Source organism: Microcebus murinus, chromosome 4, assembly GCF_040939455.1.
Source record: "Microcebus murinus isolate Inina chromosome 4, M.murinus_Inina_mat1.0, whole genome shotgun sequence".
Classification (NCBI taxonomy): domain Eukaryota; kingdom Metazoa; phylum Chordata; class Mammalia; order Primates; family Cheirogaleidae; genus Microcebus; species Microcebus murinus.
The window spans coordinates 77,045,918-77,061,322 of NC_134107.1; the positions used below are offsets into that span (position 1 = coordinate 77,045,918).

General features: G+C 43.8%; 1 protein-coding gene across 1 annotated transcript; it reads left to right on the forward strand.

Annotated features, from left to right (window-relative positions):
- Positions 1 to 410: 410 nt before the first annotated feature.
- Positions 411 to 6,701, forward strand: LOC105882866 (lysine-specific demethylase 4D-like). Its single transcript, XM_076001405.1, is given in 4 exon segments — positions 411 to 1,542; positions 1,545 to 1,652; positions 1,810 to 2,231; positions 6,567 to 6,701. Coding segments are annotated over 4 exon segments (1,797 nt in total).
- Positions 6,702 to 15,405: the final 8,704 nt, after the last annotated feature.

Consider the following 15,405-nt stretch of genomic DNA (forward strand, 5'->3'; position numbering starts at 1 on the left):
CATTTTATTTCAATGAGGTGCTTCTCTTTTTGTGTTTAATGATGTGACCTTGTATCCTGATATTAACAGACCACACAAATTCTGATTAGTTTCACACTACCTGAGTATTACTTTTACTGTGCACTTGTAGTAAAATATTTTGTATTTTTCTTGTTTAGGGTTCATGTTTGAATATCCTTGAGAGACCATCCAGCAGAGCGGGGTGAGGTTACTCTTGCACCCAAACGTGGGGATCAGGAGGGGCTTCAGAGACAGAGCAACCACCAGCTGAGGCACCGCACACAGCTCCAGACTGAGGCAGGATCACGTTGTGTGCCTGCTGCTGAGAGAAAAACTCTATTTCCTTTTGGCAAAAGAGACTGACTAGAGAGGAGCCCCCTTGGGGACCTGCTGCTTAGTGTATTGTGACAATGGGGTCTGAGCCCTCTGGTACCCAGAACCCAAGTTTTACAATCATGACATTTTACCCAACCATGGAAGAATTTACAGACTTCAACAAATACATTGCTTACATGGAGTCCCAGGGTGCACACCGAGCTGGCCTAGCCAAGGTCATTCCACCCAAGGAGTGGAAAGCCAGACAGACCTATGATGACATCAGTGACATCTTAATAGCCACTCCCCTCCAGCAGGTGGCCTCTGGGCAGGCAGGGGTGTTTACTCAATACCATAAAAAGAAGAAAGCCATGACCCTGGGGGAGTATCGCCTTTTGGCAAACTGTGCAAAATATGGGACTCCACCCCACCTGGATTTTGAAGATTTGGAGAGAAAATACTGGAAGAGTCGCATCTATGATTCACCAATTTATGGTGCTGATGTCAGTGGCTCCTTGTTTGATGAAAACACTAAGCAATGGAACCTTGGGCACCTGGGAACCATTCTGGACCTCCTGGAGCAGGAATGCGGAGTTGTCATCGAAGGCGTCAACACGCCCTACCTGTATTTTGGCATGTGGAAGACCACCTTTGCCTGGCACACGGAGGACATGGACCTTTACAGCATCAACTACCTGCACTTCGGGGAGCCCAAGACGTGGTACGCGGTGCCCCCAGAACACGGCCAGCGCCTGGAACACCTGGCCCGGGTGCTGTTCCCCGCCAGTTCCCGGGGCTGTGAGGCCTTCCTGAGGCACAAGGTGGCCCTCATCTCGCCCACTGTCCTCAAGGACAATGGGATTCCCTTCAGTCGCGTGACTCAGGAGGCTGGAGAGTTCGTGGTGACGTTCCCCTACGGCTACCATGCTGGCTTCAACCATGGCTTCAACTGCGCGGAGGCCATCAACTTCGCGACCCCGCGGTGGATCGATTATGGCAAAGTGGCTTCGCAGTGCAGCTGCGGGGAGGCCAGGGTGACCTTTTCCATGGACGCCTTCGAGCGTATCCTGCAACCAGAGCGCTATGAGCTGTGGAAGGGCGGCCGGGACCAGGTTGCTGTGGACCCCACGGAGCCCAGGGCGCCGGCCAGCCAGGAGCTGACCCCGAGCGAGGTCCACATGCTCAGGAGAGCCGCGCTGGGCCTGAGGCTCCGCCCTGCCTGCCCGGCCCCGCATGTCCCTGGGTCTGTGGCCCCCAGGGGTCGGAGAGCCAGGCTGGGCCCAAGGGACTCGTGCAGTCGCTGAGCCCGACATTCCAGTAGGGCTGTGGTCCCGGGCGCCTTTTTGGGCTCTCCAACCCTAGATGCATTGGCGGTCCCAGGGGCTGCTCCCCGTCCCGGGGCCACTGCTGCCCACAGCTTCCAAGATCCCGCCCAGCACCTGCAGCTCACCCTGGTTCCAACCACCCTAGATCTCCTTTCCTTACCTCGCACAGGAGGCCCTGGTCGTGGTCGTGGTCGTGGTCGTCGTGAACTGGGGCTTCAAGAACAAACCCTCCTGCCTGAGGCCAAAAGGAGAGTCTTGGAGGACACAGCACACTCAGCCGAGGGCACCGAGCCTCAACTCCCTTCTGCTAATGGAGGGTTGATGCTGGATCCTGCACCTTTGAGCCCTGGGCTACTGCATCCTGCCAGGGCGTCTGGCTACCGCTGTGCCCCGAATCTCCAACCCTTGGGACCCCCACTGGATCCCGATAATCAGATGCACCCTGGCCCTTGCCTGCTATCCCTGGACAGCATCACCCTGGATCTCCCTGAATTTGTCCCCCTGGCTCCTCTCAATGGCATTCACTGTGCCTTTGAAAATGTTCTCCAGGGATGCTGCTCAGGACAGCCCAACCCTTTGACCTTGGCTCAGGTAGCCATGGACAACTCCTATGCTCTCGAATCCTGGCCCCTACTATGGTGGCCAGAAACTCCTGGGACTAAACCTAGATTGAGCTGCAGCTCTGAATTTGGACATATTTGCCACCAATGAATGATCTGAACCCTCTGAACCCATGCCTGTTAAATGTTGCTCAATATGGCAATGCCTCTGACCCTCAAGCCCAGGAACCTCAGAAGGTCCAGCCGAGGAAGAATTCTGGCCTGCACCTGCCCCTGCTGGAGACCCTTTTATATCAAAGAACTGACACATTCCAGGACTTCCAGATGGGTTTTCTCTGCTGTGACATCCAAGGCAACCATTTGCAACTGAAGTGGACCTCTCTATGCCATAGGCTGCCACAGGATGCAGTAGTAACTCTCGTCCTCTCAGCAAACTTCAGACAATTATTGTCTCTCTAGAGCCTTGCATGACTAGAACCCATGGACAGGGCTTGTTTCTGATGCCCTCCCCGTGGTAACTCCCCTGTGGAGGCATGTCTCCAGCCCCCACAGTACTTTGAGTCAACACGGGATGATGTTGAGATTGTATGTCCCTTAATTGAGCCTTGAGTTTCCTCTGGGCTCTGAGTGCCTGACCCTGGCTTCCCCTGGACATGGCTACAGTCCCATTAAGCCCAGGGCTCCTCCCTGTTCTGAAACTGTGACATGCTCTACCTGCCAGGCCACCACCAACCTCTGCTCATGCACAAACTCAGCTTTTTCACCAATTAAGTCTGTTGAACTTGTGTCTGGCCTCAGAAATGTTTTGTAACTTTATTATTATCAAATGTATTATTTCTAATGTGTATGTAAAATGCAAATAAAAATAAAGTCATAAAAACATATTTTTAATCAGCATTATACTTGTATCTCAAGCAAAGTGATTCCATAGCATAGAGATAAAAGAATTGGCAAAACTCTACCAAGGAAAATGCCAACAATCAGAAAACAAGAGTCACGGATGTCAGTATCAGACAAACTAGAATTGGGACCACATGTACGTGGAAGAGCTCTTTATAATACTACATACTAAATTTCTTAATGAAATTACACCAGTCATGAATATTCATGCAAGTCATTTAGTTTTAAAATACAATAGATTACAGGTAAATTAAAAGAAACACATTAAAAATAGGGCAACTAAAAGCAACTTTCCTGGTCAAGAAAGACAAAATAGACATACATAATGATACAGGTAACTTAAACTGCATTAACAGTAAGGTAGAATTTATGTACGTGGTCATAGAGAATACTCCTTTTATCAAGTGTGAGTGGGCCATTTCCAAAATTAACAATGTTTTAGAGTGAAAAGGAAATATCAATGAATTATGAAAGCAAATAATAAAATCAAATCTTCTTAATTAGCATGCAATAAGGCCAGAAATTAGTCTTAAAAGTCAGAGAAGGTAGAGTTCCTTCTTCCTGGCAAGGTAAAAATTCTCTATTGAAGGATCTTTAGCTTAGAGGGAAACACAAGCCAAAGTAAACAGATTTCTAGTAAATGAAAACAATTGTTTACATGATGAACTCTGCAACCATGGGGACTGATTTTGAATCCTACCTTCCTCTATTACCCCCTGTGTGACCTAGAGAAATTATTCAATACATGAAGTCTCAGTTTCTCAGCTTAATCCGTGGATAGCACTTACCACGTGTGGTTGGTTGGACAGCTCCATGAGTTACATTTGTAAATTGCTAAGGGATGGTGCTGCTTGAATTCAATTTTTGATGGAACATAGAGACCCAGACCACAAATCCATGCTGCTTCATTTTGAGGTTGAGGCCAAAGAGGAAAACTTCTTCTTGGTTCTTGGAATACATTCATGTGGAATCAGGATTTCATCTTAACAGAAAATTGTCTGTATGTAACCAAACTTTATTGTTTGTGCATTAAAGTTATGTAAAAGACATTAAGGTGATAACATTTTACATTTGTGATGGAATTTAAAATTTCAAAGTATTTCCTTTTTATTCTTTTAATTTTATTTTATTAGATTTCAATATAAGGGAAAAGGAGCTTAACATTTCAGATGACACTAGTGTGTATGTTTTCTAAAAACATATTTTCATGTTCAGGTTTCAAAGAATTATTTCTACTCAAAATTGTTTCCCTTAGTAAGAAGTTAACAAACTGAGGTTTACTAGCAGTGGGAAAATAACAAGTTGGAGTCCATGATCTGATGACAATGGGATTACATTGGGGCTGATTGAGTAAAATTATTCTTTCAATCATGTCTATCTTCACGAATATTTTTGAATAAATCATTAATTTTCACAATCCCATGTCTTTTGAACAGAAATGGCTCAATCCAGTTTTCAATAGCTGAATGAACTTGTCAGATAGGAGATAGTTCATACTCCTAGTTGCTTCAACAGTTCAAGTTGGAATTAGTGGTGGTCTATGCTAGCCATGCATCCGGCTTTTTGTTATGGTAGTCAGTAGTTATGTTTAGTATGATAGAGATTTCATACCTACCTCCAGCAACTTCAGCTATATTCAGAACTGACCCTGGGACTCAGGATTTTGGTGCTTATTAATTCAAAACCATAGCATCTCTGGAACATGGCATCCAAATTCTCAGTTTTACAATAATGATATTTCTTCTGGTCAGGGAAAACATTTAAATTATTAACAAACAAAAATCTACCTGGAATCCAAAGTATGCACAGAGCAGGCAAATCAGGATGCCCATGGCATAGTAATAGCCACTCCTTTCCAGCAGGTGGCCAAGGCAGGGGTGGTGCATTTATTGAATATCTGGAGGGGAAAAAATTCTGGAGATGGGGAAGCATCACCAATTTTGGCAGGAAGAACTATTAGACCCAGGCACAGCTGAAGTTGAAAGGTTTGGGGCAAAAATGTTTGTCCCCTATCATACACATGGGACATATGGTGGATGGACATATGGATATATGGCGTTAAAATCAGGGGCTCCTTATATGTTAAAAACATTGAAACTTGGGAACAATTTTGGACCAGTTGAAGAAATTCAGATTTGTCATTGCGTGTCAACACATCTTCGCTGTACTCTGGCATGTAGAAGACCACCATTGCTTAGCACGTGGAGGACATAGACCCATGCAGAAGAATGACATTAGAAATAGCATCTGACCAAATGAGCAAACCAGTCACACCCTTTTATCTTTCATAATGATCACTTTGAGGGCTGAGTACAGAAAGAGTGGCCTTCAAAACCCCAGAACAGTGGTTCTGAAGCTTCAGTGTATATATAAATCATGGGATCATGCTAAAAGATAGCTCATTCGCTTTGATTGGTAGGGGGCCTGAGATCCTGGATGTTGAGTAAAATCTCAGGTGTGGCCAAAGCTGCTGGTTATGAACCATTCTTGGAGTAGCAAGGACGTTGAAGACTCCAGTGTAACTCTCCTATAGGAGCTTGATGTGGTCTCCATCAGGGCTTCTCCAAGTGTGGTCCACTTCTCTGCCACAGCAGAATCAGTGTCTGGGAACTAGTTAAGAAAAGCCAGTTCTAGGGCCTCCCATCCCAGACCTAGATGGGAGACATTAGACACTGTAGGATAGGACCCAGGGATCTATTTTAACAAGCTCTCCAGGTGATTCTAATCTACAGCAAAGTTAGGGAAACACTGATCTCTATAGGTTGGTGGTACTCAACCCATTCAATCAGTGTTTCTGGAAGTGCGACCTACACCTCAGTATTACTTTTTAAAAAAGTTCTCAGGTGGGAGGGAATCAGGTGATTCCAGTGTGCAGTCAAGAGCATCCCAATCTGTCACACATGATTAACCACAACTGGACCAGCTGAGTTTTAAGGCACATGTGGCAACGTAGCTTTTACTACAGAATTCACTTGGTAGAAAGTTATTTTCCTTCTCTGAGCCCTACCACACCACGAACAGGCAGCCTTTAGTTTACCTGGTAAATGGTAGCTGCTGCCTTCAAATTCCAATGAGGCCCAGGAAACTTTGTGACTCTTTCTTAGTATTTGAAGCATTGAAGTGTTCACCAATTTATCCTTCACTTTGAAGGAGATACCCCAATGTATGCCAGACACCAGGATAAAATATACTTCACTGATTTAGCAAGAACTTATATTCCCATCATATTTCTCTTTCATCTCTTGGTATATATGTGTTTTACCAAGTCACCTAGAGTTTGCTACTTTCTATTCTCTTGGTCCTATCAGAATGATATTATCCATAAGATAACCCAGTGTCCTGTGTGATGTTGTGTTGCTAAAGATCCCAGCTGACTTGATGCTAGCTGAGAGCCATAAAAACTAAACTAGATGTTGGATGGTTACCGAGCTTCTTGATCCTTTCTAGGTTTTATTGTTGTTCTCAGTGTGAGGGTAAAGAAATAAGCATTGCCCCATGTACACGTTCATCCAATGTGAACTATCTGGTGGTCCAGGAGCAGAGCGTTGCTGTGGTAGAAAGGGCAGGTTTGGCATCAAGCAGGCCTAGGTGTAAAGCCTAGTTCTGTCACTCACTACAAATGATGGGGACTGGAGCAAATTAGCTTTTTCTCTCTGATCCTGAAATTCCTCATCTGTCACTGCATAGATTCTGTAAAGAATATCCATGAAAATCCATGCAAATTAATCCATGCATGTTAATCCATGCAAATCATCTTTTAGGAGTGCCTACCACGTATTAAACACTTAACAGTAATTATCATTTTATCTTGATTGGTCTCTTTGGAGACCTCCTGGGAATATGGTTCTGCGTGGCCTTTAGAAAAGTCTGGATCAGGATAAGGGAGAGTTTAGGTGAGCAGCTTAGGAGAGTAAAGGCAGAGAGGCAAGTCCACAGAGGATCGTCTTAGTCTGTTTTATGCTGCTTCTAACAGAATACCTGAAATTGGCTAAGGTATAAAGAAAAGCAGTTTATTTCTTACAGTTATAGAGACTGAGTCCCATGTCAAGGGGCTGCATCTTTCGAGGGCCTTTTGCTCTTTGGGACGCTGCAGAGCCCTGGGACAGCACAAGGTGTCATATGGGGAGGGGCTGAGTGTGCTAGCTCAGGTGTCTCTTCCTCTTTTCATAAAGTCCTGCCATCAGTAAACGAGGGGCCTCAGCCGTACCCCTAGGATAACCCCCTAATCCAGTATTCCTTGAATGGATTAATCCATTCATGAGAGCAGAGCCTTCTGGACACAATCTCCTCTGAAAGGCCCCTCCTCTCAATACTGCCACCTTGAGGATTCCATTTGAACATGAGGTTTTGAGGGAATGAATATTCAAAGCACAGCAAGGATTTATTGAGTGGGAAGGGAGTTGGAAATTAGTCCAAGGACATTAAGACAAAACCTTTGTAAGGTACCAAAATTGTGTGTTTGTGTGTGTGTGTGTGTGTGTGTGTGTTGACATCTGCTTCCCTGCAACTATAAGGGTGAATCCTTTGTTTTGTCCTTGAACTGACAAGGAAGTGGGGAGGTGGGAGATTTCATCTCCAGCTACAGCCAGGATGGAAATGGAAGAGTAGGATGGGTGAAGCTAGGAAGAGGCGAGGAGGAGGGTCCAAGTGCTAGGGGGACTCAGAACAGAGAAGGAAGGAGCCTGGGGAAGGCTGTGTGGGTGTAGAGGGGTCTGGGGAACATCACCACAAGAAAGGCTCTGGCTCTTCCCCACTGAGTGTTGCCCAGGGACTTCTTTCCCTTAAGTGCACAACCAGAACCATGGAGTATCAACACAAAAGGAGCCAAACTCTTAAAATAATTTAAAGAGGTTTATTCTGAGCCAAAGAAGTTTAAACACTAAACATAACCAAATCAACAAAAAATCCAAAATATTTGAAATTAATTGGATAAGAATAGACATACTCAGGTAGTGCTGTGCTAATAAAAATTGGTGTGCTGTGTCAATATCAGGATTTAAGGCCAAATCATGAAACAAAAAGGGAGCATCTATATGAACTAAAAGTGAAGGTAAGCAAGTTTCAAAATGAATACATTCAGCAGTGATTTGAAGAAACTGAATTAATTAACAGCAAAAAAAAATCAAAGTAAATAAAGATATAAATAAGAATAATGGTGACACAAAACATAGCTTCCAGTAGGAATGATAATGATAATAATTCTTTGAAAATACAAGTAGAAGTTAAAGTACAAGTAAATCACGTTGTGACAAAATAGAAGACATATCTAAACATTTGTGGGGATGTGCTCTAAATTTTAATGGAAACCTATGAACAACTGAGTGCTAATAATTTTCTGAGAGGTACAAGTATCCAAAAGAGGTATAACAGTCAAATGAAGCAGCCAAGCTTCCACCAAAATCAATAAATTCCCATATTTTTGAGACATATTACACCAAGATGTTTATATTGCACTAAAGAAACAGTGATTATACTACACAATTTTTATAAGCAAAAAGATATACCATATTTTAAGCACTTAGAAACTTCCAAACCACTTGCTTCCTCATCATTTTCACCTTTTAAATGAAGACATGTGGGTGTGATGAGATGGATGCCTGGCGGGGAGGGGGGAAAAGTGGGCTTGTCAGCAGCCACATGTGCTCAGTCTGTGCTGCATTATTCATCTGCAAGGCCAGGGGACCGGAAGGGCACTTGCGAGGCATTTTAATAAAGTGGACAGCCACTTGTTTCAGGACAGGGCATCTTTGCGTAGGAGCAATCAGGAGAAACCAGGACACAGTCAAGCCCTGGGCACTGCAACATGCAGCCTTAACCGCTGCCCGGCATTACTCACCTGCTACACAACTGCGCCCAGTGCACAAAAATACACAAGAGAAGAGCGTAGACTTGTGTTTGATGAGCAAGCCTTTAAATAAATCAAGTCTTTTTCACCTGAAAAGTCTGTAGCAAGTTCGGGTTCAGATTGCAGTTTAGATCTGAAGATAAACAAGGTCTACAGACAAATGTCCACCCACTTTGCTAAGTTTTTACTTTTAAGGGATGAAGGTGATGTTGAGTCCATCTCTTGACAGCTGTGGGCTGTGTGCATTGCTCACTTTTCCTTACAGGTTAGGAGCCCACAAGTCAGCTTACCGATCTTAAATTTCAAACAGCAAGAAAGTCAGGATAATACATTAAAAAAATGAAATTTTACCTCAAACATCCAAATCCAATAAGAAATCTGAAATCACTCACCTCACTGAATTACAAGACATTAGAATGACAGCCACAAAATGGCAGGGGAAATGAAGTTTGCAGCCTGAGGCAAAAGCTACAAGTAAGAAAGGTAGGCAGGTGTGCCCAAATAACCTTTTCAATAGCCAGTCTCTGGTTCCAAGGGCTCCTCTCTGATGGACCGAGTATGTGGTCCTTTTCCCTAAAGTCCTCCTTTCAGTAACTGGCCCTTATGTCATTTCCTTAAGAGAACACAGCTCCTTGCTCTTCAGGAGACTTTCAGGGACAACGACCTGGATGTGGATTCCCACTGGGACGCGGGGGCAGGACTCCAGGACAGGGACCTGGCCCTGGCCCTGGAGAGGGATCTGGACCCTGATGGGGACTTGCACTTTCGCGCCTCTGTGGATTTGGGGGGCGACTGAGAGCAAGTGCAGGAACCAGTGGCTGCAACCCCACAGGCTGCCCCTGGGGCCGCCGCCCCGCGGAGCCCTCTCTGCTGTGCGCACCGGGTGTGTAGCTGGCACCTGGGGCCTGTGGGGGACAGAGGCCGCGCTGGGAGACCCGAGGGCGGCTTGGCGCGCCCTGTGCACGCACTTGTCGCGGGCTGCGGGAGGGCCCCGTGCAGGGCGTAATGGCGGGCCTGGGCGTCCTGTCTGTCGGGGAAGCCTAGGAAGGCGAACCTGATCGCCTTGGAGTAGGGACCCGAGGGCTGTACTCGTCCGCGATGCGCTCATATTTCTCTAAGACGTGCCACCGCGAGTCAGGCGAGGCGCGGCGGGCAGGTTGTCTTCCTTGAGGGCGGTCATGCGATCCACGTGTGACCTGGGAGGCCTGAGCTCGCGTCTCTGGGGACGCCCGGCCGCGACTCCTCTTCTGGGCCACGTGGGGTCCGTGTGGGACGGGGGGAAAGGCCCGCGGGGGAGGCGCGGACCAGCCCCGCAGCCCAGCGCACCAGAGCCACAGTCTAAAGCTCCAAGTGCAGGTGAAAGTACTCCTGTACCCACAGAGGTTTCCTCTTGGTAGCTGGACTCCAAATGCAGCCCCAGGTTGCAAGGATCTTGGCTTCTTTCTTTTAAAAAAAAAAAAAAAAAAAAAAAAAACAGAGTCTCTTCTTATTTTTAGTAATTAGCCAGGTTATATAGTGTGCACCTGTAGTGGAAGCTGAGGCAGGAGGATTGCCTGAGCCCAGGGGTTGGAGGTTGCTGTGAGCTAGGCTGACACTAGGGGTACTATAACCTGAGCAACAGAGCAAGACTCTGTCTCAAAATATAAAAATAATAGCAAAAATATAAACAGAGTCTTGCTCAATCACCTGGGCTAGAATGCCCTGTGGTGTCAGCCTAGCTCACAGCAACCTCAAACTCCTGGGCTGCAGGGATCCTCTTGCCTCAGCCTCTGGAGTAGCTGGGATTACAGGCAGGGCCACCCGACAGGCTAATCTTTTCTATTTTTAGTAGAAACAGGGGTCTCCAAATCCTGACCTGAAGGGGTCCTCCTGCCTCAGCCTCCCAGAGTGCTAGGATTACAGGCTTGAGCCACCCCACCCTGCTAATCCTGGCTCTATATTTGGGCAGTATCCTAACCTAATCAGAACCCAGATAATGTAATCACAGGCTTAATTCCTGGTTTGACTTCCCACTCTATCCTTGCCACTCCCTGTCATTTACATTTTAAACTAATCTGAAAAAAATTAAAGTGTTGAAAATCAAGGAATGGGAAAAAAGCCATCTAGGCAATTATTAAACAAAAATCTCTAGGGCAGCAATATTAATATCAAATATATTGATAGGATCAAAGAGGGGCATTTTATACTCATTGAAAAGAAAAACTTCCTAGGGACATAATACAGCCATGAAAATTATGCACCTAAACACATAGCACCGGCACCTAGAAAACAAAACTGACAGGTATATGGTAATACTGAAAAATCTGCAATCCAGATGGCAGCATTTTTTAAAGAGCACAGAAGAAAATCAATATTGTTAGAATAATTTGCACAACTCCCTTAAAAACTTTGATCATATGATCTGCACCAATCAAAAATGAAATGGAAAATGCTTTTCAATACATACATAATCTTTGCAAAAATCAGAACTCCATAATAAATATCAATTAAAATTCCTTGGAATCAAGATACTCAGAAGAATCTTTAACCAATGAATTCAAATTGGAGCTGAACCATAGAAACCAGAATACAACCATATTTATATGAAAATTAAGGCCTACATTTTACAAACACATTGGTCTTTATGTTGAACTCAAGTAGTTAATAATAACAAGCAAAAATCAACAAAACAGAGCTATTCAAAAGAGAAGGAAAGAAAAATAATGATAGAATGAGAAAAAACCAAAAGGGAAAATAGATACAAAAATCAAGGTGATTAATTAAGCTAAAATCTGATGCTTTAGGAAAACTAAAGAACTAGCAATATTGATGAAGACAGTAAGTTTCTTGCACAAGGAAGAATCATACAGAATAAGCCTGGAGCATATTTAATGCTGAAAAATGAGGATGTGTGAAATTTTAACAAACAAAATCATGGATGAGCTTATGCCAGAGTGGTGCAGAAATCAAGAAAACACCTCCCAGTAGCCGAATCTTAAACAAGTTTCACAACAAAATACATAAAATGGTATTGTATTATAAGCATGGTATAAAATAAATCTCTATCAGTTCATACTGATATAAATGACTAATTAACAAATTGGGGAAATAAGACAAACTTCTCCTGCTAGATAATTTTAAATTAATTAAATTATTAAAATGTTCTCCATTTTGAAAATACTCTTATAGACTTTAAATCAGCTCCATAACACTTAACCGTGCTTTATGTTTTTTAATGCATATTTTGGTGATGTATCTTCCTCAATTATGTTGTTCTGTATAGCTATACTTTGCATTGTTTCTTTTTTGGAATGTTTTCAATGGTAGAAATGATTCTGTTGTTAATGTTTATTTGGATTGTTTCTATTTTTGGCCTCTTCCAAACAATGTAGCTCTGGACATGCTTGCATGTGTACACTGTACCTCATGTGTACTCATGCCCATGAATGGATCTCTTGGTCTTAGATGACCCTTTAGGCCTCCCTATCTTGTGCACTCTCCTAAGCACAGGGGCTGGGGAGGGGAAGAAGCAGAAGTCAAGCAGAACTCTTTCTATCATTATTAAACATAAAAGGGAAGAACGAAACAGGGCCAAACAACTGAAGGTTCTCAATTAGGTGAAACATTGTTGGTTACTACTGATGCAGACTGAAAGGGTAGTTGGTGTTAGAATTCTTAAAATCAGGGTTTTAGGAGAGGTGAGTTCACAGGGGTGACCAGGCTGGGGTGGAGGAAAATATCGTTTAGGAAAGAAGAGGGGAGAGAGCTGAGGGCTCAGCGTGCTGTCACTGTACTCAAACTCTCTTTGAGACTTTTCACCTGTTTGTTGTTCATGTCCAGGCTCATCATGCCAGTCCCCATTCCAAACTCCCTACCTTCTCATAACTTCAGTGTTGTCACTCCTCTTATTCTTAAGCACCTGACTTTGATCCCTATGCACTGATGACGTTTCTTTGATTATTTCAGATTTCTTTCCTCCTAACGCCTCTCACATTCTGTAATAATTTCTGAGCACACACAGGAACCAATCTAAGTCTTTCAAAATCAGTCTATTATTTAATACACAAAATCAACTAAGGAGGTAGAAACCACTATTTGTCACATTTATGTAGTAGAAGAACCAGAAGTGTGGAAAAGTTGAGTCGAATCTTCAAGATGAGGGCTTAGCAAATGTTGGGTTCAATATTCAAATCCAATTTGGCAGTCAATGCCGATGCTCCACATGTCCCAGCCTCCTGATGTAAATAAACGTCTCTGTGGCAACATTTAGGTTTCCATTCATTTTTGTATTGTTCATTGAGACTCGTGTGGTACTTTAAACATTGTACTCACTTAATTCGTGTTTATTTGAATAAATGATTAAGTGAACACATCTGCCTATAGGTTACCATCTATTTACCTCTGGACAGAAAATATCTCTGGATTTTCACTTTTCAACCTTTTCCAGCTCTTAATTTTATATTTAATTATATCTTGAATCTACAATAGGAGCCTGGTGCTTTGATTAAGAGAGGAATAATTGATTTAAAGCATTATTGGCCTTTGATCACGTTCTATTCCCTTTCGTTTTGAGGATGACCCAGCGAAAACAGCATCTTTGTGGGGTTGGGATTGTCTCATTTGAAACTAGGATGTCACATTAGTGAAAATTGGGCTACATATTTTTTTTTTCTTGTTAAAAGTTGAGACTACTTAGGAAGTGAGAACTTTGTTAAAAGTTTAAAGCATTTGATTTTAAGTTGTGGAAACATTTTTCATTTTAACATCAGAAATTATGATAGATGCAGCTTGCATTTTTTTCTAGATTAAAACTAAAATATATATATATTCTAAAAATATTGCCTCTTGGGTAATAGTTTCGGTATATAGCCATTTTAAATTTTTAGGCAAAACTTTTCAAATTTTTCTGGCAAATTACTTTGATTATATGGGAAACTAAAGAAGTACCCAGAATTGACATGAGTGAGTTTGGAAGATTAAGAGACTGGATAGGGATGGTGCTAAATGAATTTGATTTTTGATCCAACACGTAGAAACAGGCCATCAATCCATGCTGCTTCTTTCTGAGGTTGAGAAGGGGGAAAACACATTTGTGGATATTGTATATGGTCTCAGGAGGCCAGGATTTCATATTAATGGAAAACTGCCTGTTTGTCTTCTCACCCTTGAATCTTGTTTGAAAACAATATACGAGAGAATTTAAGGCAAGTACTTCCTCTTTACATTTGAAATGGTGTTTAAGAATTTAAAATCTTTATTTTTCATTTGGGTGACTTTTCAAATGTTTTTGTTTTATTTTCTTAGATTTTACCATGAGGCAAGATGAGGTGACCACTGGAGGCTGAAGGGGCATGTGTACGTCTTTGGATATTTCCATGCTCAGGTTTTAAAGAGATATTTTCACTAAAAATTGTTTCCTTTAGTGAGATAATAAACTGAAGGTGACTAGCAATGGGAAAGGAACATTCTATGGTCAGTGATTGATTAGGTGACTCTGGGATTACACTGGAGCTGACTGAATAAAGTTGTTTTTTGAGTCATATATATTTTCACTAATTGTTCTGACTAACAATAAAGAAATATCCCACTTCCTTTGAGAAGAAATGGCTGAATCCAGGATTCAAACCTGAAGGAATGGGCCAGCTGGGAGATACCAGTCAACACCTGCCTCAGGGAATGTGCAGGTGCCATCAAAATCCTGCCCAGAGAACTTTTCCCAGGAAGTTCCCGGGGCTGGGAGGCCTACCATGGGCACAAGTGGCTGTCACCTGGGCCAGTGTCCTCAAGGACAGTGGGAGTCTCTTAAGTTTTATGTATCAGGAGGCTGGAGCTGACCTTTCCTATGGTGACAATCCCCCCTGGCTTCAACCCTGGCTTCAGCTGTGAGGAGGCCATCAATTTAGGGACCCAGGGATAGATTGATTACAGCAGAATGGGCTGGCAGTGCAGCTGGGGGGAGGCCAGGGTGACCTTTTCCATGGACATGTCCATGCACATCCTGCAGCGTGAGTGCTAGGAGCTGTGGAAAGGCAAGCACGAATTCGGGATTGTGGACCCCTTGGAGCCCAGAGTGCAGGCTGGCCAGGAGATGACCACCTGGAGGGAGGTCCAGGCACCTGGGAGAGCCACTCTAGGTCTGAGGTACCTCCTGTGACACCAGACCTTCATCCCTATCAGCCTGTGGACGCTGGTTGAGGCACCTACTGTGTGTCCCTATGAGCTGGGCTCTTGTGTGACCCAAGCAGCCTGCGGTGCTACAGCCAAGTCCCTGCCCTGATCCGGCCCTGACGCCCACCCTGGGCCAATCCTCCCTGGTTCTGCACCCCTCAACTGGCTGACATGGTCCTGATCATTGTCCTCGGGACCTGGGGGCTCAGGAGTTTTACCTGGTAACTCTCACTCTAGGTTTCTATGTGTCAGTGCTATGTGGTTTAGATGCATAAGGTTCATCACCATATTATTAATCTAGTGAATTTCTCAT